The sequence below is a fragment of the Aythya ferina genome, assembly GCF_964211825.1.
Source record: "Aythya ferina genome assembly, chromosome: 1".
Taxonomy (NCBI): domain Eukaryota; kingdom Metazoa; phylum Chordata; class Aves; order Anseriformes; family Anatidae; genus Aythya; species Aythya ferina.
The window spans coordinates 231,869-257,506 of record NC_140296.1 but is presented as its reverse complement, the minus strand read 5'-3'; the positions used below and the strand labels follow the sequence as shown (position 1 = coordinate 257,506).

General features: G+C 61.1%; 2 protein-coding genes and 1 long non-coding RNA gene across 7 annotated transcripts; 2 read left to right on the top strand and 1 right to left on the bottom strand.

Annotated features, from left to right (window-relative positions):
* The first annotated feature begins 440 nt into the window (after positions 1-440).
* LOC311421460 lies at positions 441-5,311 on the top strand. The gene is made up of 2 exons (XR_014684877.1): positions 441-3,519; positions 3,622-5,311. It is a non-coding gene; the product is annotated as an uncharacterized lncRNA (long non-coding RNA).
* On the bottom strand, positions 4,892-19,213 carry RRP8 (ribosomal RNA processing 8). 3 transcript variants are annotated; one of them, XM_084493350.1, is made up of 16 exons: positions 18,173-19,212; positions 17,923-18,052; positions 17,335-17,441; positions 17,101-17,197; positions 14,534-14,659; positions 11,258-11,566; positions 10,685-10,767; positions 10,097-10,235; positions 9,473-9,607; positions 9,250-9,373; positions 8,936-9,072; positions 7,409-7,522; positions 6,715-6,896; positions 6,209-6,434; positions 5,591-5,801; positions 4,892-5,395 (listed from the first exon to the last, which is right to left on the bottom strand). In XM_084493350.1, the coding sequence occupies exons 1-16, from the start codon at positions 19,135-19,137 to the stop codon at positions 5,127-5,129; spliced, it is 3,354 nt and encodes a 1,117-aa protein (XP_084349476.1). In that variant the 5' UTR covers positions 19,138-19,212; the 3' UTR covers positions 4,892-5,126. The 3 variants fall into 3 exon arrangements, 2 of the variants coding, with proteins under 2 accessions (XP_084349476.1, XP_084349475.1); XM_084493349.1 differs by having other exon boundaries at positions 14,489-14,659; positions 18,173-19,211; XR_014684873.1 differs by lacking the exon at positions 4,892-5,395 and having other exon boundaries at positions 5,663-5,801; positions 6,209-6,328; positions 14,489-14,659; positions 18,173-19,213.
* Positions 19,214-19,506: 293 nt separating this feature from the next.
* ILK (integrin linked kinase) lies at positions 19,507-25,550 on the top strand. 3 transcript variants are annotated; one of them, XM_084493149.1, is made up of 14 exons: positions 19,507-19,711; positions 20,638-20,816; positions 20,951-21,050; positions 22,041-22,206; positions 22,421-22,516; positions 22,669-22,765; positions 22,878-22,961; positions 23,122-23,207; positions 23,504-23,613; positions 23,814-23,941; positions 24,177-24,298; positions 24,370-24,469; positions 24,560-24,690; positions 24,894-25,550. In XM_084493149.1, the coding sequence occupies exons 3-14, from the start codon at positions 20,962-20,964 to the stop codon at positions 25,041-25,043; spliced, it is 1,359 nt and encodes a 452-aa protein (XP_084349275.1). In that variant the 5' UTR covers positions 19,507-19,711; positions 20,638-20,816; positions 20,951-20,961; the 3' UTR covers positions 25,044-25,550. The 3 variants fall into 3 exon arrangements, with proteins under 3 accessions (XP_084349275.1, XP_084349273.1, XP_084349274.1); XM_084493147.1 differs by lacking the exon at positions 20,638-20,816; XM_084493148.1 differs by lacking the exons at positions 19,507-19,711; positions 20,638-20,816 and adding an exon at positions 19,865-19,918.
* Positions 25,551-25,638: the final 88 nt, after the last annotated feature.

Below are 25,638 nucleotides of genomic sequence, written 5' to 3'. Positions count from 1 at the left end.
ATTGCCCTTCCTGCAGGTCAAAAAGCAGACCAAGGACTGGAAAAAAAGAAAACATCTTGGAGGACAAACCAGAACATTGTTGCAGTCCATTCACTGACCTGGAAGAGGGTCAGAGGGCGGCAGCAAGGGTGGTAAACACCGTAGCACAAGCAAGCAGGATGCAAAGACTTGGCTGGAGAAGATGCTTGTTCTGTTCCTGCCCAGGATTCCTGGTCTGACCCACAGCTGAATGGGGCAGCACTTGCTTTTTCAGCCAGTCCCAGAGCAAGGCTTTAACAAAAACTGCTTTGTGCAATGCAAGTTACGTAGGCCTTTTTATTTCAAAGAATTGTTATATTCCAGTGGGTGTTTAGCATCCTTCTAAGTTTCTTGTTCTTTGCTTGCCAAGAATCTAGTTTCACAATCAAACAAGCTGGAAAAAAAAAAAAGAAAAAAAAAAAAAAAAAAAAAAAACCTCCCAAGTTTCTTCTGTCTGAAAATGTCCTCCTGCATAATTTTAACATAGGTTCTCTTCAGCTGTGGAAAATTCATCTTTTTTTTTGCAGTATCAATTACAGCTGTTGCTGGCTGCCCCATCCTCTGCTCACCCATGCAGAATGCAGCTGGAGTGCAGCTCCCAGCCCCACAGCAGCCCCTATCCAGGTAATCTTGCTTAAAACAATGCTTTACCTGCAGCACTTCTGTGCTAAAAAATATGTATTAAAGTGTTCCAGGCAATCCAGTGATGATTTAGAACCATAGAATATCCTGAGTTGGAAGGGACCCACAAGGACCATGAAATCCAGCTCGTGGCTCTACAGAAGACTACCTAAAAATTAAACCGTATTTATTCTGTGCAACTCCAGCATCCATCTCCCAGACTGAGGCCTCCTGTTACTACGAGATTTTGTTCTCCATATCACAGGCAGATGTTTGCAGAAAATATCCTCGTTCTTTCTTACAGACCACAGACCCAGCACACCTGTGCCAGATGTGTGGCTCCAAACTCTTAACACTAGAAAAGACATTGGTGTCTTTAATAGCAATTATATAATTGTCTCATGCACATACACTTACTTTAATCCACACTGTTGCTCCTAATCAGATTATCTGCAGAAATTTGGCAGGCCTGTGTGTGAAGCCACACACCTGGGACTAATGCAAGACTCCTGACTGCAACCCTACAGTCTGACAGCTGGCAGTGGTGGAGGAAAAGCCTCCAGGTCTCTGCCATCCTTTGCAAGCTCCAGGCCTGCAGGGAGCAGAGCTCCAGGCTGCTGAAATCCCTCCTCCTGAGGGCTGCCTGTTTTCCCTGATGCCAGCGGTCAGGCTGCCAGCCCTGCGGTTGCTTTTCCCCTGTGCTGCTGACACTCCAGCAGCTGGAACCTTCCCAGAGGGCAGCAGTTCCTGCTGAAGCCAAGCAGGGTTGCCTGAGCTGTCCCTGCCTGCAGCTCTGCCAGGGCCAGACCGTGCCCAGGTCCCTGCTTTATGCTGGACAGCTTCAGGCTCCGTTCTAACACATGGCGATAATGATCTTGATAATGATCTCTGCTGCACTGGACCCAATCCCCCGCGTGCCACTGGTGCTGCCCCCCGCTCCCAGATGCCCTGCTGTGCGATCGGGGGGGGCTGGCTTGCAGCACAGCTCTTCACTCTGCCCAGTGCCACCCATCTCGTGCCAATTCTGTCTCAGGGCAACACCTTTAAGAGCCACGTTGATGAGCTGTTGTGTTGGTGGAAATGTTTCTCTGCTGGGAGAGAAGTGCACAGACCTCAGCGCCCATACAGAGAGAATCACTTACCAGTTCTATGGATCACTCATCGTGTGGATAACCAGGGGCTGCTAGAGAGGGTTCTTAATTGCTTTCACACATAACACAAAGGATTTGGAGCCATTGCAGAAGTCTCTGACAAACTGTAACATCCTCATCAGGAAAGATGGGTTTTGTCCATGAACAACTAAGAACAATGGTTGAGCCATGATCTTCTGACTAGGTTTTCATAGCATGTTTAGGAAGAGCACAAAGATTCTTCTCTTGAACTCAGTTCCTTCATCGCTGACATTTTGCAGCTGTCCAAGATGGCAAAATGATCCAGAACAGTTGTGACTAGGAGCCCTGGTGATTTATATTATTTGGGTGAAATAATTTACCCTAAAGGCAAGCAGGCAGATTTGTTTGGCCACTCACTGCCAAACCACTTATGGTAACAAGCTGGGTGAGGGCAGTGTACAGCAGCTGATGACACAGCTTCATGCACTTCAGCTTACACAGCTGCTTGAGACTTTTTTTCTTGCAGAAGATTTTGTTTAGTGCAACAGGAACTCACAGGCAGATAAGGACACTCACGGCACAGCTGGTGACTAATTATCCAGGTGATTGCAAACTGGTGACTTACCCAGCAATGCCAGATCTCACCCTGCTGCATAGACCTGCTGGTTTCTTGGCTAGGCTTTCTGGTGTTTCTTTTTTGTCCTCCAGATCACAGGATGTTTCAAGTTCCTGGGCTTTTGGCTCAGCATATCCTACAGTAGCTGGCCACTCCTTTTGCTTTGGATTTCACCAGGAGGCTGCTTCCCCTTCCCACCCACCCCCCAGCTTGCAAAGTCATCCAGTTCTCCAAAACTGGAGAACAGAGAGCAGTAGCTCACTTGATAAGATGCCAACCACCACTCAAACAGCTCAGTTTGCTTGGCTGAGGACAAAAAAATATATATTGCGTATGTGTGCAACCTTGTGATAGGCAAAGCTGAGTGAAAGCCCACCCACTGAAGCACCAGGTTGGCTCCAGCCTTCCCTACCACAGCCTGACCTGCTCCTGCTGCAGGGGCTACCAATGCCCATGGTGCCAGGCTGTGGCACTGCTGGTGTCCCCTGTGTGTTGCTGGACAGCCAGAACCTTCCTTGGCTGGGTATTAACAGTACCAGTGTCTTCACAGCGCATCTGCGGGCCACCACCAACTGCACTATTTCACCTGCACCCTCCCATCCTGCTCCCAGCTGTGTCACTGCCATCAGCAGCACCAGGGACTGCAGCCCACAGGGCCCTCTGGTTGCTCTGCACCAGCCCTGCAGTGCCCGCAGGCTGGCACCACCTCCAGCAAGACGCCTGGACTGGTGCTCCTGCTGCGCACCCGTGGCCAGGCACTGAGCCAGCAGACGTGGTCAGGGCAGCAGGGGCACAGTGGGGACGCTGTGCTGCACACAGCATGGCCACGTGCTGCAGAGTCCCCTTGCACCACCAGCCACACGAGGCCCTGGGGGCTGTGCCTGTGCACCCCGATGCAGTCTCATGGCTGCTCTCCAAGCTCCACCGTCGCACAGCAGCAGGAGCTGTGCCTTCAGGCGCTGGGATGCTACAAACCAGCTGGTCTGATGACAGTCCCTTCTAGATGCAGACTCTGTTCCTTATGGAAGCTTTATTCTGGATGGAGATGTAGCAGCAGCACAGAGCCTGGCTCAGCCATGTCCAAGCACTGCACCCCGGCTCCTGCTGAATCCCAAAGCCTCCTCACCCCTCTACAGGGCTGCCTCAACACAGGTAACAGTGAGTACCTACCTGGAGAAGGTGGGTGGCACGTGTATTTGGGGAAAGACAAGGCTGGGAAGATGTGCACCTTATTAGCAATAATGCCTTTTGCAGCAGAATGAGCAAGCCATCCACTCTGCCCTTCCTGCCTCCGTGTCTGCCTAAGGATGGGGTGACTTCAGAGACCCAGATGCGCATTCAGCAGCTCCTCAGCCCAGCAGCCATCCTCCTCTAGCATGGCCCAGGGCTTGTGGAATGAGCTGCTGGCAGCCTCACCGCACTCTCCCATCTCCTCCGCTGCCAGGAGGCCTGGCTGCCTGCCATCCCTACCCAGACAGCGAGGGACTTCCAGCAGAATGGGGGCCAGCGCTCCTACGAGCAGGACTACAGAGGGCAGGAGGCAGAAGCTGTGTCCCCCAAGAGACAACCCCAGCCCAAGCCCTGACCTTCACACCAGCTCCTGCTGGAGGAGAGTGGACGCTCCCTGGCTCTGTGCACCAGGTGGAGGACCCAGCGACGTGCAGGGCTGCCTGCAGCAGGGCCAGCCAGCCACCCCACAGCAAGGCTGCCGGCCTTGGCCACAGCTGTGCTGCACCTGCAGGGCCCAGGAAGTGGCTGGAAACGCAGTGCAGTTGCCACTAACTGCTGCACGCCCAGAAGGGTGCTGCAGGAGGGCCGCCTGCTCTGCATCCCCGCTCTGCCTCCCAGCACCCTGCTGCAGGCCCTGCCGTGGGGCAGTCCTGGTGGCTCAGCAGAGCAGCAGCCCCAGCAGGGCCGCAGGCCTCACCCCTCTCCCCTCAGTGGCGGATCTGCACCGCATGGGGCTCAGGACGCATTCGCTGCCAGACACTGCCCAGCCTGCTGCTGCCCTGCACCCCATGCTCATGGCACTGCAGAACTCATGTCCTGTCTGCTTCCCTCACCTGGACCAGAGCAGTGCTGAAGGAAAAACGTCTGCTCATAGCGCTGCTCCCCCTCAGACAGTGCTGGGGCCACATCTTCCTGAGACACAGCTGGCCAGACAGCAGGCTGTACTACATGCAGTGCTACACACAGTGCTGCCCTGCAAGATCTCCCCGATGCGGTGTGCTCAGCACCTTATGCATGTGGTCAGCTGGCCACCGTTCTTCATAACGAAACCAAAGTCCACAGGCTATAGGACTCCATGCAGAGGATGCTCCCCCAGACAAGAGCATATGTGCGCAGGGAAAGCGTTGGTCTCAGAGATCAGACTCTTAGGGAAGAGACAGAAAAGCCCACACCATCCCTACTCCTGCCTGGAATCCGCCAAAGAGGCTGCAGCCACCAGTTGCTTCCCCAAAAGAGACAAGCTCTGGGAAGGAAAGGCTCATGGAACAGCAGGGGTGGAGAAGCAGGCCCCAGGTACAGAAATAAATCGATATATTAGTGTACAAAACATGCTGCTTCCTCTGTACAGTGCCCCAGCCGGGCGCAGGCTCCCCACAGGGAGTTCACACATATATAAATAAGGCCCAGACAGCTGCAAACAGTATTTACAGCCCGCGGGGAGCTAGCGCCTGCTCCGGGGCCAGCCCCACCAAGACCAGCTGCTACGCCCAGCCCGCGGGATCCTCCCTCCTAGCCTGCACTGGCCAGGTTCATTTCAGGTCCACATCGAAGTCCAGCACCAGCAGCTTGGTCTCCTCTGTCCCGTTGCGGCTGCCCACTGCACACACGAGCTTGGTGTTGGAGGCACGGATGCGCCACACTACACCCCCGCTGCCCCCACTCTCCAGTGCAACCAGGTTGCGCACAAATTCGCCCGTCTTGAGGTCCCAGAGCTTGACAGTACCATCATCCGAGCTGGTCACCACAAACTTGGAGCTGAACTGTAGGCAGGTCACCGCGCTCTGGTGCTTGCTGGGCCCTGGAGGCAGAGGGTACCCGTTAGTCCTCCTGTGCTCCCACCTCCGGTCCCAGGCTCTTCAGATCACCCACTGCTTGGCTCTTCCACCCCTGGGCAGCATCTGTCATGACCCTGCCACATCTGGTGGCCAGGAACAACATGACACTGCTCCAACTCCCCTAGCAAGGGAAGTTGTTCCACCCCCCCCGCACTCACCCTGCAGTGTTTGCAGGCACTGGCCCGTCTTGATGTCCCAGATTTTCACCGTGGAGTCAGCATTGCCAGACACAAGGATGTTGTCACGTAATTCCATGCCACTAGTGAGCGACTGGTGCCCCATGAGTGTGTGTAGACAGTTTCCACTCTCTACGTCCCACACTCGGATTGATGTGTCCAGAGAGCCACTCACGATGTGCGTCCCGTCAAACTGCCAGAGAGACACTGGTCAGCACGGCCTGCCTGGAAAGGGAGGCTTGTTCTCACAGAACCACAGAATATCCTGAATTGGAAGGGACCCACAAGGATCATCAATTCCAATTCATGGCAGTGCAGCACCAGAGGCTGGGGCAGGCCACCGTGCTCAGGCAGCGCCCTACGGCCCAGCAGGGTGCACATGCCTTGGCAGCGCCCTCGCTCTAGGGAGACGACGTGGTTTGTGTGTTCCTACAGCGCACACACGTGAGAGGGGTCAGGGCAGAAGGGCAGAGAGCATCTTATGCAGAGCACGGTCTGTGTGCCTCTGCAGCGCATGCATGCGGAGGGGAGACGGCCTCTTATGTGCCAGAACAGACAGGCTCGGGTCCCCGCAGCGAGGGGAAGGGGCCAGGCTCTTACCTGCAAGGAGTAGACGCGGTTTGTGTGTCCCTGCAGCGTATGAGTGCAGCTCTCGCTCTCAGGGTCCCAGACTTTCACTGTGTAGTCGTACGCGCCGCTCACCACCTTGTGCCCGTCGTACTGCACACAGCGCACGGCAGCCACGTGCCCCATCAGCACATGCAGACACTGCCCAGTCTCGATGTCCCAGAGGCGCAGAGTGGCATCCCGCGAGCCACTCACAACCCTGTGAGCAAGGGTGCACTTGGAGCCTGCATCAGCTCCAGACCTCACCCAGCTGAGCTAAGCCGGGGCATAGCAGCTTTCTGAGGGGCAGCCCCAGCTTACCCTCCCCAGGGAGGGCCTCTTCCCACCCAGCATCCTTTGGCAGCAGACCAGCTTAGGCCCAGAAGACCTCTGCACCTTCACTTGCACCAGATCAGACCCCACAGACTGGCCCAGACCCTAATACTCCCTGACCTTCACCCACCCCACCGACCAGACCCCAAACACCTTTGACCCCATACCTGTTCCCATGCAAGTGCATGCAGCGCACTGTGGACGTGTGCCCATACAGCGTGTGCACACATTCGCCTGTGTCTGCGTTCCACACTTTGAGTGTCCGGTCCGTAGAGCCACTGATGACAATGCTGTCCCTCATCTGGGAAGACCACACACCCCCTGTGTGGCCAACCAGCGTCTGCACACACTGCAAAGAACAAGGAGATGTGAGGCATTGCTTTGGGAAAGGCTGAACAACACAGCAAGAAGGGACAGCAAAGAACAGGACTTCTCCAGGGCAGGAGACTGGTAAGGCACTTCAGGTCAGAGACCCACCTCCCTGCAAACTCAGGTCCCCACCAGAGTCCTCCCACAACAGTCACTTGCTGTTCTGAAACCAATCAAGTTTCTTGACCTGTCTGGTCTTCAGGAGAGCGGTCCATACTTGCTGACCACTGGTGAAAAGACGTGTAGCCAGCTCTTGCTCATCTGTTACTATGCCAACACTGACTCCCCTAGCTTAAGACAGCTCTTCCCACTGCTCATGCAGTCACGGGATCTGCCAATTCCTCCCCCCAGCTGCACTTTTGTCAGAGACCAGATAAACCCATCCAAATGGCTGTGATATCTCCACCCTCTCTGCAGCAGTGCAGAGGAACGGCACGACTCTCACTGTGCCGGCAGAGCAGCCCTGTGACAGACTGTGGGACAACAGCTCACCTCGCCAGTGACAGCTGACCACACTTTGAGCGTGTTATCATCTGAGCCACTGACTATCCGGTTGCCGCAGAACTGCAGACAGGTGATGACATGGTCATCGTGTCCCTTCAGCACCTGCACAGAGAAGACCATGAATGAGGAAGGAGTTGTGCAGTACAAGGAGATGGGTTCTTGTAACAACAGCCACCGCCCTGCTGCTTCTCTGCTGGGTAGCAGCTACAGAAAGAGACAAAGGGGGCATCTGGGAGCTACTGCTGGGGGATAATGGGCTACAAGGGAATTCCAATGCATGGACTGACCCTTGCGGCTATTAAGGCTGCACTAGCAATTGAGCTCAGAGACAATGTTTTGTCCTAGATCACAAAACGGTGTCCGTGAGACAGAGCACATTTAGGACCACCAGCTCCACCTTCCCTGGGAGGCAGGTAGAACACAAACAGCTCTGCGTCCACTTCCACCTCCCTGAGCAGCAATGCAGCAGCAGGCAGAGGAGGCAGGCGATGGCTGAGACTCCTGCAGGGGCAGAGGACAGGCAGCTCAGCAGGGCCCCAGGCCAGGCAGACCTAGCCAAGCACAGTGAGGAGAGGCTCGGTGCAACGGCCAGCCTGGAGCTGCCCAGTGCAGGGAAGGCACTGCGAGGGGGTGGTGCAGGGAGACATCCCAGTGGCGGGGCCCTGGGGAGCTCTGCTCACAGCTGGCGCAGTGACCAAGGGCATCAGGGGCTCAGGGTTGCTGCCACTACTGCAGTCCCCACAGCATGCCCAACACTGCTGTTCACCGGGTGCTGCAGGGGTGTGGAGAAAGGGCAGGGGACACGGGGGGTTTGGAGAAAGCCTGGGGATGGAAAGCAAGACAGAGACTATCACCTGCAGGATTGGCTGCAGGGGTGGCTGGGGCTCTGCTCTGTTTGCAGGATAGGGACGAGGGGCAGGAAGGGATCTTGGCAGAGAGAGACAAAACCAACATCAAAGCGCTCTGCGACACCCTATCAGGGAATGCACCAGGGACAAGGCTTGGCTAAGCCTTAGGAGGGCTGTACCATTCCCTGCATGCCAAGGTTAGCTACAGCCCTGCAACACGCACTCAGAGAAGGGGTGAACATGTGGAAAACTCCTTTTCTGGGGTTAAGGGCAACCCTTTTTCCACTGGCAGAGCTGCATTCCTGTACCATCCACTGTGGCAATCCCTGACACCAGCTACGCTGCCAGCCAGAGCACATGCAAAAACTCCAAACAAGCTGTGCTGTGGATCTGCTCTCTTCAGGCAGGGACAGGAGTTGCAGGAAGCTGGCAGGACCTACAGCTTCAGGGAAGTTTAAATTCAAATACTTGCAGGTGAATGTCTCTGGCTTGTGTTTCCTGAAGACAGGCCAGACACCTGAATGTTTTCCCAAGATGCTTTTAAAATTGTTAATGACCTCACTCTGTTGGTCATGGATATTTTTCTGCTGCTTCCTTCTTTAACCAGATTCCTACATGTCAAAGCTCTGGAGTCTGCTTCTCAGCATGCACTGCTGAAGGCACCTACCTTGGGGGCTTTAAGCTCCCCGCTGCGCCAATTCATGTCAATTTTGTGCTGCCGCATAAAGGCGAATTTCCAGGGGCTGTACATGAACCCAGGGCTCAGTAGGCGCCGCTTCCGTAGGTTCAAGGGCTCCTCAATGCCTGTGGGAAGAAAATGCAGCATGATGCAGACTTTCTCCTGGCACACGGGTGGTCCACGTCCCCATCCTGGTAGGAGCCAAGATGATACACAGCAGTGAGAGCTGTGGGCTCCCCTACTTTGGGTACTGTGGCTGCAGATTCCAGCCTCAGTGTGCCCCATGCAGGACAGGTGTTTACCTTCCTCACGGCACTTCTCTCTCCAAAGCAGGTTATCTTCAGCCAAGACTCTCCAGTAGCGGCAGGTCTGGGCAGCACGGAGCAGGTCCCGAGGCTCCAGGAACGAGAGGACATAGAGTGCCAGCTGCAGGATCAGAAGCCGAGTTACAAGTGCACAGCGGGCTCCCAGGGCTGGTAACCAGCACACGGCACCAGGGCGAGCCCATCACTTGCTTCAACTCACCTCCTTGGGCAGCAGGGAAATGAAGTCTCTTTGGAACTGCGGTTCAATGACCTGCATCATGTACTTGATTTGTGAGGGCTCGCAGCGATCAATGAGCTCATCCAGAGCAAGCAGCTTCTCTGGGCCACTCCACCGCTGAGGACAGGGACATCAGTCACATTGCCTGCACACACGGCAGGCCCTCACAAGCTCCTCTGTGTCTGCCTATGCCCACCCCAACCCCAGCAGGGACACCAAGTGGCACAGGAGCACCTGAGCCGTAGGAGAGCAAGGCCTCTGGAGTCAACCAGGGCTCCAGCACTTACACCTCAAGACAGGTGGGGCTGGGAGCTCCAATAGTCACACACAATGTGATATGGGTGCTCTGTGATGGTGGACAAAGCAACACTGCCCCAAAGGACACACTGCCCAGTGGAAACAGGAGGTGGGCCAACATCACATCTGCGTTCCCTTAGCTAAGGGCAAAAACTCACTGAAACTCCACCATGGGACCCAGAACCCCCACCTACAGCAGGCTGCACAAAGACAGACTCCGCAGGGCTCGGCCCCCCTCGTGCTGCCCTTCAGCCCCGCAGCTTCACAGTGCCACCCCCGGTGAACCCTTCGGCAGGGCTCTGTGCCTACCTGGAAGGTGCGGAGCCAGTCCTGCAGCTCAGGGGGAGGAGCAACCGAGGGGATGCAGCGGCGCCGTGCCTGGCCTGCCTTCGCATTGCGCAGGTCCCCAAAGGTGGTGGTGGGACTGGGCATGCAGGGACCCAGGGTCCTGGGCCACAGACGGGGGAGATGAAAGCAAAGGTGAGAAATGCCAGCACTACTTTGGGCCATCAGTACAAGCAGTTCTCGGAACGTCGGTCCCCATGTACTACAAACCCTGAGCCTCCCCTAGGCTAACGCCTTTCCCCAAGCCTTCCACAGGGACCATGGCTACACACACACTCCCCTTACCCTAACCCACTCTATGGAATGACAGAATCACAGCGTGGCTGAGGCTGCAGACACCTCCGGGTGCACCTACTCCCACCTTGCGCCAGCAAGGCCACCAAGAGCTGCTTGCCCAGCACCACATCCAGGCACAGCTACAGGAGATCTCAAAAAAGGAGACTGCACCACCTCAGCAGTGCTTCTAGGTGACTGAGGGATGGGACTGCTGAACTGAGGTCTTCCCACTCCCCAAGCCAACATGCTGCTCACCACAGAGAGCACTCATCTTACCTGCTGTACTCAGAGCCCTTGCACAGCTTTTTACCAGGGGAGAGGGCCCTGCCGTCCAGGCCATTCTCCGACTTCCGCTTCATCTGCAAGGGGAAGGACAAGTTAAAGCAGGGTGGAGCACAGCCCTCTGTGCACGTTCTGGGTCACCGATTTTCTGCCAAGAGTGACAGAGCAGGAGACCCAGCCCAGCCAGTCTTCCAAGACCACGCTCTTGCTGGGAACCTGCAGAAGCTGAAGGCCAACTGAGCTCTGGAGCTGGCAGCAGAGTTAATTTCTGGGGAAAAAACAGAATTTTCTCCTTCCGAGGGCAAAATCTGACCCAGCATGGAAAGGTTAGCAGAGCAGGTACACAGGGACAAAAGCAGTGGCTGAAAAAAACAGCAGGCCTGCTTTGCCCTTCTCTAGGCACAGTCCAGTGTGGAGCAGGCAGAGCGCCACACGCACTGCAGCCTGCTGACAGACAAGCCCCACAGCCAGGCCCAGAGCTCAGCACACCACGCTGCACCTGACAGCTACAGGGAGAGCCAGGCTGGGACGCGGGACAGAGCGGGGCCGTGCCTGCAGCAGCGTTACCTTGGGCCGCACGTGGCGGAGCAGGCCGCCGTCCTCCGTCCGCTGCAGGTAGTCTATCCAGCGCTCGCCAATGGTGTAGTAGAAGTAGACATTGCTGCCATCTTCTCCTTCCTCGCTGCAGCAGCTCCCCTCTTCCTCTTCTTCCTCCTCTTCCTCCTCCTGCTCCTGCTCCCCACAGGCCGTGGAGCTGACTGGCTCCTGCTCCTCTTGCCCGCAGGAACCATTGGCCTCTGGTCCTGACCCCGGACTCCCTTCCCCAGCACGCTCTGGCTCCCAGGGGCCCGACACATCTTCCTCCTCGGCTGCTGCCTGCAAGACAGGGAGATGCAGAATCACTGCCCCAGCCCTCAGGTGCCCGGGGGCACCAGACTGGGGGCGTGCTGCAGGGCTGCCAGCCAGAGCAAGGGCCCAAAGCACACAGGGGCTTCCCTCCACAGTCCCAGGGAGGGAGCGACGAGCTGGGCACAGCCAGGGATGGGAAGAGGGGAGCAGACGACCAAGCCAAGGTACTCTCTGTGGACAGGCAGCCATTGCCAAGCCAGGCCTGGAGACAGGATGCTTCCCGGCCCTAGAGGAGGGCACAGCTGCCACACAACCAAATTACGCAGCATCAGGCCACTCCACGGCTGAGCAGCACACGCAGAAGTTGCAGGGTCAGGGGGTCACTGAACAATACTGAACCCACCAGTACTGGCTCCTCTGTGCAGAGAGCCCTTCCCTGCTGCAGTGGGAGCAGCCTTTAACCCGGTGCTTGGCAAAGCAGGGGGCAGAGCTGCTGCATGTGTGGGTGGCACAGGCTGAGCATCAGCCGTCACGGCAAGGCGAGTGGCCCTCCAGCCCACCCCGTGGCAGCAAGACCAGCGGAGGGGTGCGAGCACTGCGTGCCCACCCAGCACCACCTGCACCCCTTCTCCCCAAAGAATATAGCACTGTGATTAGCTGCACACACACACAAAAAGCAGAAGCACTCAGTAATTACTTGGAAGAAGCAGAACAATGCCCTTACATCACAGGAGAATGAGGAACTGTTGCCAGTACACCGAGAACATCTCTCAACCAGCAGACCAGGGTAATCTGCACCAAAGTGTCCCAGTGAGTAGTACAAGCTGATCACTGGCTCACACCGATTATTTTTAATAAATCTTGGAATACAGGAGAAATTGCAAAGACCGGGAGTGTGAAAACTGTGTCAAAACTGAAGAAGGCAGACGACTGAATCTTTACATAGTTTTACATCTGGTAACAGAGGGGCTGGTGCAGGATTCCACTGGTAAGATGACAGGGACACGCTTTGCACCAGCTGATGAGACTTTGAAAATGTCTTTTCAAATAAATTTGATTTTATTCTTTGAAGCGTTACATTGGTTAACAAAAGCAGTTACATGAATCACATAAATGAGACGTGCTCGTACACTGACTGGGACACAGCCTTCTCATCCCAACACTGGCACACCACAGCCTCGGACGTGCTGTTTGGTGAGATGGGTTAGATCAAGGCAGCGCCAGCGAACAGATCTCTGAAGGTGTCGCTGGGAAAATTCACTTTCTGCTGATGGGCTGAGTGCAGGCCCACAAGTGGGAAAAACACTGATCAGTATTTGTTTTGCTCACAGTAAGGAAGTAGATTTTTTTTTCCAATTACATTTTGAGATCAACATTTGGGTAGGAGGCAAGGATGGGACAGCCACACAGTGATCTGCATCACTTGGTACACTGCGCTCACTCAAATAAAATGCATTTCAGTACATTCAGAGAATATTCTCCATCTAAAGACAAGGAGAGCAGGACCAGCAAAACACCAGGGCCTGCGCATCCTGTAAAGCAGTGACTGAAAAGGAATGAGGGGTCACACTCCACACAACCTTCAGGCTCAACAATCCAAACAGGGAAGAAATGCAACACTACCACAACGCCCGATCCGTGTTTTAAAACAGAATGCTTAAAACTAATACACTGGTTGATCCCCTCCCCCAGATGATTCAGAGGCCGTAGAAAAATCTCGTAGGAGAAGAAAAGAAATGGAGATGATTTGGTCACAATACAAAACTACACCTGTGGAGGGAAAAACTTTGGTGCTTTAAAGGGCTCCTGCCAGGCACTAAAACATTCAGGGCAGCTGGGGCTGGGTTTGCTTAAGTTTAGGAACAGGGCCTCGGCGTCTGTGTTCTCAGGAGACAGCCAGGGCAGGCTGCCCAGCCCCAAGGCTGGCTGCTTGCTGCCTCACGGCACCCGCCAACCCCTCCAAGCCCTCTGTAGGCCAGCTGGGGGCAGAGGCAGTGGCCTAGGCCGGGTGCTGGGATCTGCCTCTCTGGGAGGCAGCACCGGGCCCAGGCTTCTCAATCAGCTCCTCTGGCATCCAGGCCTGGGGCTCAGGCCTGGGTCATGGCTACCAAGGGACACTGGGACCATGCTGCTGGGGTAGCACTGGGCATCCTGAGCTGCCTCTGACAGCCTCCAGGCAGCCCAATACTTTTCAGCAACCCCTTGCCCCCCACCCCGGCTCAGCAGAACGCTCAAGGGCTTGGCCAGGCAGAGCTTTCCTGAGCCCCGTGGAGTTTCCTCAGCCCCACAGGGACCAGCAGCAGGAAGAGGCACTTCCTGAAGAAGTCCCCAGCACCAGGCAGGTGGCGTGTGGCCACTGCTCCCATGGATGAGGATGAGGCAGGGACCTTGGTGAGAATGGGCTCTGGCCTCAGCTGCCAGCCTCGGGGAAGAACTTCCCTCCACACCCAGTTCTGGCCTCTGATGATGAGCAATTACTGGAACTCAACAACTGGCTGCAGAGGCCTGCTGATGGATAGCTGCTCTGCAGCTGGGGGTGGGAGGTGTGTGCGCAGACAAGTCATGAGTGTCCTCTGGGGTCAGAGCACTGCTTCTCTGGGGACTTTGGGACAGACGCACCGAGCAGAGCAGCTCCCAGCAAGGCTTGCACCCAGGGGCCACCACACCCGCCCTACAGCAGGGCACAGCCTCTGCTTTGGGGAAGACCTGGACAGCAAACTGCCACCTCACAGGGCAATTATGGACTGACTGCTCGGTTGTTGAGAAGGGCGCAGCCTCCTCTGGACTGCCTTGTTGCAGATGCCAAAGCAGGCGTGTCTCCTGCCCAGCAAACCTCCCCATTCCTGCACCAGCTGTCCCCTCGCCCAACACAGGACACTTCTCCCCAGCTCCTGGAGGTAGGATTACATCCCTGTCACACAGAAAGGAGCCCTAACTTTATTTTCCTACCTGAGGCACAGGAGCCTTACTGTCCCCCTGCAGACCAGGGCTCACCCTAGCAGCCTCCTCACTGCTTGGCCTCCTTCTGCAAGTCATCCGCTGACTGTTCAGCTCCAAGATGCGGGTGGTGATACCTTTGACGTGGAGAAGGTCATCGAGTGAATTGAAGCCCTTCAGCTCCTGTGAGAGGGAGAAGTAAGACTCAACGTGGAGCACAGGATCAGCCTCCAGGGAGGACCAGGCTTACTGACACCCTCGTCTGAGGGGCTGTTTCTTGGCAGTGACCAAGCAGCTTCCATTTCATTTACACCCACAGCTCCCATTAATAATTTGAGGTGTTGGGGGAAGGAGGCTCGGGGTCCCACAATAAAGCGGTACCTTTGTACTTCAAGTCCCTACTCCTATACCCATCAGCAGTAAGGAGTGCCTTCTGCCTCGAGCTGCTTCTCCCATGCAGTCCCTCCTGTTTCTGCAAACTGCCCCAGCTCTGAGCAGCTGCGACAATGCCCAACCACACACACCCACAAGGAACAGCAGTAACACTAGAGCTGTTACTGGCAGGTGGAGAAGTCACCCAAAAGCAAACGACAAAAGCTCAGAAAGGGGAACTGCACCCTCCAGCTCACTAGTCCCAAGGCCAGGTGCATTTACCGGCCCCCACAGTCAATCTCCAAGGACTGGACACAGCCCCGACCTTCTGCCAGGTGCGTGCACACACGTGCGTGTGCAGGGCACCCCTCGCTCCATGAAAACACCAGGTCAGGCACTGCCTGGCCCCACAGGCACGAGGACCATGACTTACAAGGTATCACATCCACAGCCTGCACAGCCTCCACGTAGCTTCTGCCACAAACCAAAGTCAAAGGGCCTAAAATCATCAGGAACAGTGGGAGCGTGATGGTAACACAGACCTCTGGGCCAAGACAAGGCCCCTCCCATCCCCTCAAAGCTGTCAGGCATCATTACAGCACTTCTGCTTCTCCACAATAAAGTTTTACCCCAAACCGCTGCTCTGATGATAAGCCTTTTTTCTATGAATTTGTCCTCACCTGTTCCCATACCAACAGCCCTGTGGCTGCTGAGCCCCGTGGCTCTTCTGCCTCCACGGTGTTTACATTCCTGCTGTATTTATAGCTGGTGACCCTGCCCCTCTCAGCCTCCTCTTTTCCAGGCCAAAAAAAGTCAAGCTCTTCCAGTCTTCTCCCGGGAACCTGGCCTTCCATTTCCACCTGCCTCACTTCTCTGCCTCTTTCAGCACGGATGCCATGTTTCAGCTACGATCCTGACAGCTCTCTGGGGCATTAATCTTCCTGTCTCCGCTGAAAGCACCGTGACAGGCACGGCCTGCGATCACACGTACCTGCTTCACGGCTCCGTCACACGGGTGGCTCAGTCATCCCGTGAGTGACTCTCCGGCTCTGTCATTTCCCAGCGGCAGTCACACAGCCCACGGGGGGGGCGGCAGGACCTCCAGCCCGCGGTGACCGCCCCGGGCAGCCCCTGCCCCCCCCGCGTTTCCCCCACCGCCGCCGGCCCGCGGGACCCACCCCGGGCACACGGAACTCGCAGCCCCGGCCCCGGCCCCGGCGCGGCGGCTCCGCAGGGCCCGCACCCGGCCGCACCCGCGAGCGGCAGCCCCGACCGGGACGGGCTCCCAGGGCCTCGCCCCGCCGCAGGCCGCGCCGGGTGAGGCTGCGGAAACGGGCGGCGGGGCCCGGCCCGGCCCTCCCCCGCCCGCAGCCCCGGCAGCGACCCCGGGGCCAGGCCGAGGGGTGCGCGGCCCGACCCGGCCCAGCCCCCCCGCCCCGCGCCGCTCCCCTCCCGCCCCCCGCCGGGACCCTCGCCCCGGGCCGCCCCTCGGCCCCGCCGCTCACCTCCCTCTTGCGCACGATGCCCCGGGCGCGGCGGCGGCCGATGCCGCTGAGCGCCCCCTCGAGCTCGGCCACGCCGGCGCGGTTGATGTCCAGCTTCCCCCCGCCGGGGCCCGGGCCCGGCCCGCCCGGCCCCGACATCCCCGGCAGGAAACGCCGCCGCCGCCGCCGCGCAGGCCCGCGCGCACTGCGCACGCGCCGCCCCGCCCTGCCCCACCCCGCCCTGCCCGCATCCCCCCCCAGGCACCGGGAGCCCGTACGGAAACAGCGTCTTTATTAGAACTGCGCGTGCGCGGGGCGGGGCCCGCCGCCCCACTGGCTGAAGGCACCGGGCACGGCCCCGCCCACACGTCGGGGGCGCGCAGGCCCCGCCCCGCTCGCTGCCGGGGGCCGGCCCCGAAGTCCCGCCCCCCCCGCGCGGCCCCGCCCCTCAGCGCCGCTTGTAGCGGCAGGGCCGCAGGCGCAGCCCCGCGCAGGGCCGGGGGCGCGGCGGGGCCGCCTTGGAGAACTCGAGCAGGAAGAAGAAGGGGCTGGAGAAGTCCTGCGAGGCACGGCGGGGCGCGGCGTCACGGGCGGCCGCGTGTCCCCGGCCCCACGCCCCCAGCCCCGTCACCGCCCAGGCTCAGCCCCCCCAGCCCCAGGCCGGGCCGAGCCCCTGCTGCCGGGACCCGCGGGCTCTGCCCCGAGCTCCCCGGTTCCCCCGGGGGAGCCTCACGCGCCCTGCGGCACCCGGTGTGCTCGGGGACGCACCTTGGAGACGCTTTTGAATCCCAGCTGGGCCATGGCGGTCATGAAGGCTCGCGTGTCCTCAAAGCGGCTGGCGACCTCAGCCACCAGCAGGGTACCGCTGCGGGAACGGCTCCGCTGTGAGGGGTGGCACTGCGAGACCCCCCGGCCTCCCCCCTCACTGCCCGCCATAACCCGTCTGTGTCCCTGGGGCTCGCCCCCGCACCCAGCCCCAGCTGCACGCACGTCTCTGCCTACCCCTGTTTCAGCACACGATTTGCCTCTTCCAGGATCTCCTGCAGGTTGGTGCCCATCAGCGCTAGGCAGAAAACCGCAACGTCCACTGACTCGGCTGCCAAAGGCACCTATGAAACACCAACACAGAGACCCAGCCCCAAAGGGAGGATGGCAACAGGGACGGGCAGCTTGTCCCTCTCTCTGGCACTCCCACAGCTCTCAGATTCACCCGAGCACCTTCTCTGTGGGAGGAACAAACAGCGGTACCCCCGTATGAGAACAAACACACACTCCTTCTCACACACAAGGTTCTCATCCCTCCCATTGGTGCTCCCAAATACCTTCTTCTGTCCCCCACAACTTGACACCTCGGTCTGTACACCCTGAAACCTGACAAGCAGCTTCAATGCCACGAGCCACCATGAACATCCGCATGGGTGCACGCTGCTGTCTCAGCAAGCCTGGAGAGCCACAGAGCTCTGCCACCCCTCGCACACAGCCTCCTCCCCTGCACCTCCCCGGCTCTGAGCACGTGTAAGGCTCCCTTACTCTGCACGACGTGGACCCTCATTGCTCAGTGCACCGCAGGCACAGCCCCAGCCCCCCTACCTTGGCCATGTCGCACACAGTGACAAGTGGGCTGAGAGGTACCAGGTCAAAAGAATGAACCTTGTTTCTGACACTGTTCGCAATCTTGCAGTCGCCGCATCCAAAATCTGCCACGACCAGAGAAGCTGGCCTGAGGAGAAGCAGAGAACACAGGCTGATAACGCTGCCCTGCCCACCACCCACACAGCTCAGCCCACACACTGTCTTGGGCCTGGCCCTCCACAGAGCCCCTGCCTCTTCCCACACTCACCGCCGGCGCAAGTAACGGATGATGCGATCCACGGGATTCTCCGGCCAGCGCCCCACTTGTTGAGCAAAGCCGCGGTGGTAGATTTGGAAAGCTTCGGGGTCGTTCTGGAAGAGCTTTACAGCTTCCTGGCTGCTGGAAGTGTAGAGCTGCTGGTTGATGTACCGGAACCGGGCCGACAGCAGCCGCTCCTCCATCCGTGCACGCAGGGCCGCCGACCTCCCCGCAGGGGCTGCTTCCAGGGCAGGCAGCTCCGAAGCTGCCGCTCCCGTGCCTGCTTCCACGCCTGCCTCCTTCTCGTCCCCAGCGCCCGCTTTGAGCTTATTCTGGCGCCTTTTGTTCTTTTGCCTGTTCTTCCACTGCTGCCGAGTCAGCCTCTGTGCCGGTCCCGCAGCCGAAGCCCCCGGCCCCGGCCTTTCCGCCTCCGAGCTCCGCGCGGGCCGGGCCGCGGGCGGCTCGGCCGGGACCCCGGGGGGCCCCGTGGGGGCGGGCACCGCGGCGCGGCGGCTCTCGGCGCCGCTCCGGTCCCGCTCCGCGGCCGCGCGACCTCCAGCGCCGCATCCCCGCGGGGCGCGCTGGGTCCCGTTACCGGCGGCCGCCCGAGTCCCGCTCGCCCCGGAGGGCGGCCCGGTACCGCCGCCGCCCGCGGCCTCCCGCCCAGCCCCCGGCTCCGCGCTGCCCGCCGGCCGCCCCTCCGCCTCGGCCCGGCACCCCGCGGCCTGCCGCCGCCTCCGGGGCCGCTTCCGCGCAGGCTGCCCGTCCGCCGGCGGGCACGGCCGGGTCCCGGCCGCCGCCTCGAGGCGCTGCAGGGTGGCCAGGAGCCGCTGGCGCCGCTTCCGCTCCGCTGCGCCGGGGGCCTGCGGAGCGCGGGGCGGCTCGGCCGGGCCCCCCCCGGCCCCCCTCACCGGCGGGACCCGGCCCGGCGCGAGGCCGTCCGCCCCCTCGGCCCAGGCCTCCTCCGCGAACATGGCCGGGGCCCGCCGGCAGCCCCGGGACCCGGCACCGAACCCACGTGCGCCGGGAGCCCCCCGCGCCTGCGGCCAGAGCGGCGCCGGCAGCGCGGCCGGGAGGGCGCCCCCTGCGGCCGGGAGGACGGGCGGCCCGGCAGCCCCGCCCCGGCACGGTTCGCCCCGCCCACCGACACGCGCGCCCCCGCCCCTGCCCGGTTGCCCCCGCCCCTGCCCAGTTAGCCCCGCCCCCGCCCGGTTGGCCACTCCCCCGTCCGGTTAGCCCCGCCCACCGACACGTGCGCCTCGCCCCTGCCCAGTTAGCCCCGCCCCTGCCCGGTTGGCCCCGCCCCCGCCTGGTGCCCGCTCCCGGTGCCCCCCCCCAGGCCCCTCCCGGTGCCGCCGCCCGCAGCTCCCCGCCCGGCGCTCCCGGCGCTCGCTCCCGTCCCGGCGCCGTGCGCCCGGCGCGGCCCCGCCGCGGGGTCTCGGTGCGGGCCGGCGGCTGCCCGGCAGGGGGCGCTGGCGGCGGCCCGGGGCGGAGCCCACGCGCTGTCCCGCGCCCGCCGACCGCCGCCCAGCGCCGCCGCCGGAGCCGGTAAGGGCGGCCGGGCCGGGCGGGGGCCGGGCCGCAACGGGAGGGGGCCGGGCGGGGCCGCGGGTGGGCCCGGGCGGGGTCGGGCCGGGCCGGGGCAGAGCGGGGCCGGGGCGGGGCGGGGGGGTCCGGCCCGGGGCGGGAGGCGCCGGGGGGGGGCGCTGCCTCCGGTCCGCCGCGGGGCTCGTTCTGCGGGGCCGGGGCTGCGGGGTACGAGCGGGACCCCGGCAGCCGGCGCCGGGCACGGGTCTGGGGCCCGGTCCGACGAGCGGCGGGGGCGGCGGCGCGGGGCCGGGAACCGCGGGCGGAGCGCAGGGAGCGAGGGGCCCGGCGGGGTGCGGGGAGCCCCGGGCCGGGCGGGGCGGGGCCGGGCCGGGGGGGGCGCCGCAGCCCCGGGACGAGCAGCGCCCCGGGACCGGGAGGAGGGAGGACGGCGGCGGCGGCGGGGTGCGGGTGGGGATGGGGATGGGGCGACCCCGGGGGCCCTTCCGGGGGTGGGCGAGGACCCGGCCGGGGCAGCGCCGCCCGCTGCGGGCAGCCCCTGGGAGCCGCGGGACCGGGGATCCCCGCAACCCCTGGGATGCGCAGCCCGCACCGCAGCCCCTCGGGGGGGCCTGGCCTCGGGGACGGTCCCCAGCCCCGGGGGCTGCCCGCAGCAGGGCCCCGCGCTCCCCCTGTGCCTGCCGCTGCCACGGGACTCGCCGGGGGCAGCCCCAGGTCCCCGCTTGGTGCCCCGGGTGCTCCCTGCCCGGCTCGGGGCAGCGGTGTCCGGTCGTTAGGGGGATGTGAGGGAGCGAGGGGGTCCCCCAGGGTGATGCTGTGCCGAGCTCAGCCAGGCCTGGCTGGGAGCAGGGGGACGAGGGTTCTGTGGAGCTGCGGGACCCATGCGGGGCGGTGCTGGACCTCCTCCAGCTCTGCTCCCCCCGCAGGAGATGCGGGCACCGGGGCTGCCTGGGCTCGCAGATAAGCCCGTGGATGCTGAACCCGCTTCCTGCGAGCGGCACCCGTGACGCTGGAGTCAGCCGTGAGCTTCCCCTTTGGCTGCGCATCCAGCTCCGTCCCCAGTCTTCGTCAGCCCTGTAGCTTTCCTCGGGACTGCCCAGGAGGGGTGCGAGCTCCTGTCCTTAGCCCCCAGGGGGCAGAGGGGCTGTGGGAAGCAACATCTGGGTGCCAGGGCTGGGCAGACGCAGAGAGCCCTGCGCTGCAGCAGGGCGCCGTGCCCTTACAAACCCCTCTCTGCAGCAAGAGCCGCGATGGACGACATCTTCACGCAGTGCCGAGAGGGCAACGCGGTGGCCGTGCGCCTCTGGCTGGACAACACCGAGAACGACCTCAACCAGGGGTGAGCAGGGGGGACCTGTGCCGGGGCTGCCCAGGCCCAAGGGCGCTGGAGCAGCTCCGGACTCGTTTCCGCTCCGTGTCCAGGGGAGGGGGTGGGATTCGGCTCCTCCCCGCCGGGAGGAAGTTACCGCATCGCAGAGGCATGAGGGCTGCACATCCTCCGGCCGCTTCCTCGGCCACTGCCGCTCCCAGCCGCAGGCCGGGGGTGCTGGGGAGACCCCCGCTGCCCCGGGGTGGCTGCTGCGTCTGGGTGACCGCATCCCCCGTCCCCAGCCACGACCTTGTGCCAGCCCTGCCCGTGGTGCCCTGGGGCAGCTCCTGCGGGGCCGTGTGGCCCCGAGCACTGCCTGCCCGCTGGGTGAAGGCCCGGCGCAGCCGTCTGTCCCACGGCAGCACCTCTGCTGAACTCCTCCTGGGAAGAGGGGCCTTTCTGTGCCCTTCGGCTGCGTCTCACAGCCACTCCCAGTGGATCCCAGGCACACATCCCAGACTGGGATGTCCTGGAGGAGCTGGGGTCACTTGCTGGGGCATTTGGGCTCCATCTGGCTGTGCTGGGGTACCTCTGTCCTGTGGGGACAGGGACTGGGGGGGGGGAAGGCGGGCTCTGGTTGTCTCTGGCTGCTCTGCCCCGCCGGAGCTGGTGGCGGTGGGGATGCAGCAATGCAGCGTCCCCGCCTGCCAGGCCCTAGTCTCCTTTTAAGGCCTGGCTGGAGCCTCCTCCCTTACTTGGCCAGGCATGGCTGCGAGCAGATGGGGGGGGAGGTGGAGGCTGGGGGGAGCCAGCCCTTGCCAGCCTCTCAATGATTTAACCCTGAGGAAGATGGGACTTGGCGGGGGCCCTCCTGGGGACGGGGCAGGGCAGGAGTGCCGCTGGGGCTGTCCCGCTTGCAGCGTGCTGCAGGCCTGCAGGGCTCTGCCCTACCTGCCCAGTCGGGAGCTCGCAACCACGCGCTGTGGCCGCCTGGCAGAACCCTCACTGCCCTCTCTTCAGGGATGACCATGGCTTCAGCCCCCTGCACTGGGCCTGCCGCGAGGGCCGCTCCAATGTGGTCGACATGCTCATCATGCGGGGAGCACGCATCAACGTCATGAACCGTGGCGATGACACCCCGCTGCACCTGGCTGCCAGCCACGGCCACCGTGACATTGTGCAGAAGGTACCGGCCTCCCCAGGCCCTGCCCTGCCCCTGCCCCGCCATCCCCACACCCGCTGGGACCTGGAGCAGCCTTCCCCACGAAGCCCCTGTCCAGCCTCAGCCCCCTCCCGGCAGCTGTGCTGTGCTGTGGTGGCATTGCTGCCCTGCCCCAGGACGAGGTGTGGGGTGGAAGGGACGCGCTCCAGGTTTATCAGCGCTGTCTTCCTGCCCCCAGCTGATCCAGTTCAAAGCAGACATTAATGCCGTGAACGAGCATGGTAACACCCCTCTGCACTACGCCTGCTTCTGGGGACATGACCAGGTGGCAGAGGTGAGCAGCAGCACCTGGACACAGGCAGGAAGGGGTCCAGGGCAAGGAGGGGGCATGGGGAGGGAGACGAGGGGTGAGGGAGGAGTCTGGGTGCATAGGCAGAGGCTGAGAAGAGGACAGCAACAGCAGGTACTCATTTTTTCCTCCCTCAGGACCTAGTGGGCAACGGGGCCTTGGTCAGCATCGCAAACAAATACGGTGAGACACCCACTGATAAAGCCAAGACGCCGCTACGGGATGTCTTGAAAGGTAGGGGGCTCCCATCCAGTCCCTAGGACCTGCTTCTGGCTCCTGCTGCAGCTCCTGTGCTCAGCACCCGCAGGATCCTGCTCGTGCTGCCCAACGCCTCATCTCTCTCCAGAGCGTGCCGAGAAGCTGGGCCAGAGCCTGACCAAGATCCCCTACAAGGACACCTTCTGGAAGGGCACAACCCGTACACGGCCCCGTAAGGACAGAGCCTTCCCTAGTGGGGCGTGCTGATCCGTGGGGGCACGGCTCTCTGTGGCAGTGCCTGGACCATGCTGGTACTGCTGCCCTCTGTGGCCCAAGGGAGCAGCAGGAGGAAGGTCCCACAGCCACGGGCTGAGCCTCTCCTTTTCTTACAGGAAACGGGACCCTCAACAAACTTGCTGGAATAGACTTCAAACAACTGAGCTTGAGCCAAAAACTCAATGAGAACCAGTCGGGAGAGGTACGTAGGTTGTTACCTCCCTAGGACAAGCAGCTGCACCCCAGCCCCTGGCTGGCTGCGTAGGGCAGAACCGGGGCACAACTGCTCAGGGGGCTTCCAAGCCTGAGCACGGGGACAGCCCACACAGAGGGCACCTGCCCAGGTTTCCTTACATACTTTGTCACACTCACTGCACATCACAGCAGGCGTGTTGGTTCTAGGAGATCTGTGGGTCCCACAGCCCTGCATGAAGAACCAGCAGGTGCTCAGGGACCGCGTACCCCTCACAGTGACAGTGTCCCCCTGTCTATCTGCAGCTGTGGAAAGGACGCTGGCAAGGCAATGACATTGTCATCAAAATGCTGAAAATCCGGGACTGGACAACTCGGAAGAGTCGAGACTTCAATGAGGAGTACCCGAAGCTGCGGTGAGTGCCAGCATCGTTTCCCAAGCAGCCAAGGTCTTTGAGGGTGGGCATCGTCCCCAGTGGGGCGGGAGATAGGCAGGGGAGAGCAGAGAGCAGAGGCTGGTGGGTGTGAGGAGCCCCTGGAAAGATGGAGCAGAGCAAGGCAGGAGCCGGGGGCGTGGGTAGCACCCCTGGTTTCAGGGCTGTCACTTCTCTTGCAGGATCTTCTCTCACCCCAACGTGCTGCCAGTGCTGGGTGCCTGCCAGTCCCCCCCAGCACCTCACCCCATTGTCATCAGCCACTGGATGCCCTATGGATCCCTCTACAACGTATTACACGAGGGGACAAGTGAGTGCTGATGGGGGTGACAGAGCTGGGGCAGAGACTAGTCCCACTGTCCTTGGGGAGCTGCTTCTCCGTACGTTTGGGGCAGCAGCAGGGACCCTTCCTGGGCATGGGAGGAGTTCCGTCTGCAGCCCGCGTGCCTTCCACACACTCAGTCCAAGCACTGGCATTGCCACTCCCTGCCCACATGTGCAGCACCCCTTCCTCAGTGACCCTGATGCCACCTCCTTCCCTGCAGACTTTGTGGTGGACCAGATGCAGGCGGTGAAATTTGCCTTTGACATTGCACGAGGCATGGCCTTCCTGCACACGCTGGAGCCTCTCATCCCACGCCACCACCTCAACAGCCGCAGCATCATGGTGAGTGCCAGTGCTGAACGCCCTTGCAGACGGGGATGTGTGGGCTGCTATAACCCTCGCTCTCTCCTCAGATCGACGAGGACATGACTGCGAGGATCAGCATGGCTGATGTGAAGTTCTCCTTCCAGTGCCCAGGGAGGATGTATGCACCAGCCTGGGTGGCACCAGAAGGTGAGTGCCAGGTAGTCAGGCCCCTCCTGATGCTTGTCCCCCTTCCTCACCCTCTGCTCTGATGAGCCTCCTGTGCTGGATTCCCTGCAGCCTTGCAGAAGAAGCCTGAGGAAATTAACAGGCGCTCAGCTGACATGTGGAGCTTCGCAGTGCTGCTGTGGGAGCTGGTGACCCGCGAGGTGCCATTTGCAGACTTGTCCAACATGGAGATAGGCATGAAGGTGAGGAAAGGGCTGGTTAAATTGCACCAGTCCAAACCAGATCAGCCAGGGCATAACTGGGCCTACAGCCACCAGCAGGGATGAGGAGGCAGGGCCCAACAGAGGCGAGCCTGGCAGCACTCTGCCCTGAGGTACCCATACAACTGTCAAAGGCAGGGCTCGGTCTGAATTTCTGATCCTGCTCTGCTCTGCTTTGCTTCCAGGTGGCACTGGAGGGGCTACGTCCAACCATCCCACCCGGCATCTCCCCACACATCTGTAAGCTGATGAAGATCTGCATGAATGAGGACCCAGCCAAGCGTCCAAAGTTTGACATGATAGTGCCCATCCTGGAGAAGATGCAGGACAAGTAGAGGGAGGTGCCTCCCAGCCACCCGATGCTGCCATGCTCCCTTCCCCGCCACCCCCAAGTGCCTTTAACCCCAGAGCCAAGGCGGAGCAGGGACTGCCCCTCCCCCTGAGCCAGCCACGGACACGGTACAGACAACGCTGCCTTCCCTGGAGCCACTCTGCAGGCTTTGGGCTCTGTAGAACCAATCTGTGGCAGCACCTCCACCCTCCCCGGCAGCTGTGGGCAGACTGAGTGGGGGGCCTGGCCCAGGGCACCGAGTGCGGCTGGGCTCTGCTGCCCACGAGGCCGGGCTGCGCTGCACAGCCACCCTGCCCTCCCTGGCCCAGAGCAGCTCACCCCCCCAGACAATGCCCAGCCCTGGTGCTCGTCCCTGCTAAGGACAGTGGGGTGAAGCTTGCCTGTTTGCGCCCAGCACCACCCCAGCTTCGCGCTTCACTTTTTATCGTTTCCATCCAGGCCACATGGAAAAGCCGCCAGCATCTGAAATAAACATTTGTTATGAAAACTGCCTGCTGGCAGAGGGGTGCGTACTTGTGCAGGCTGTTGTGTAAGGGGGGGGGGGCACTGAGGCAAGGGTTGCCTAGCAGTCTGCAGAG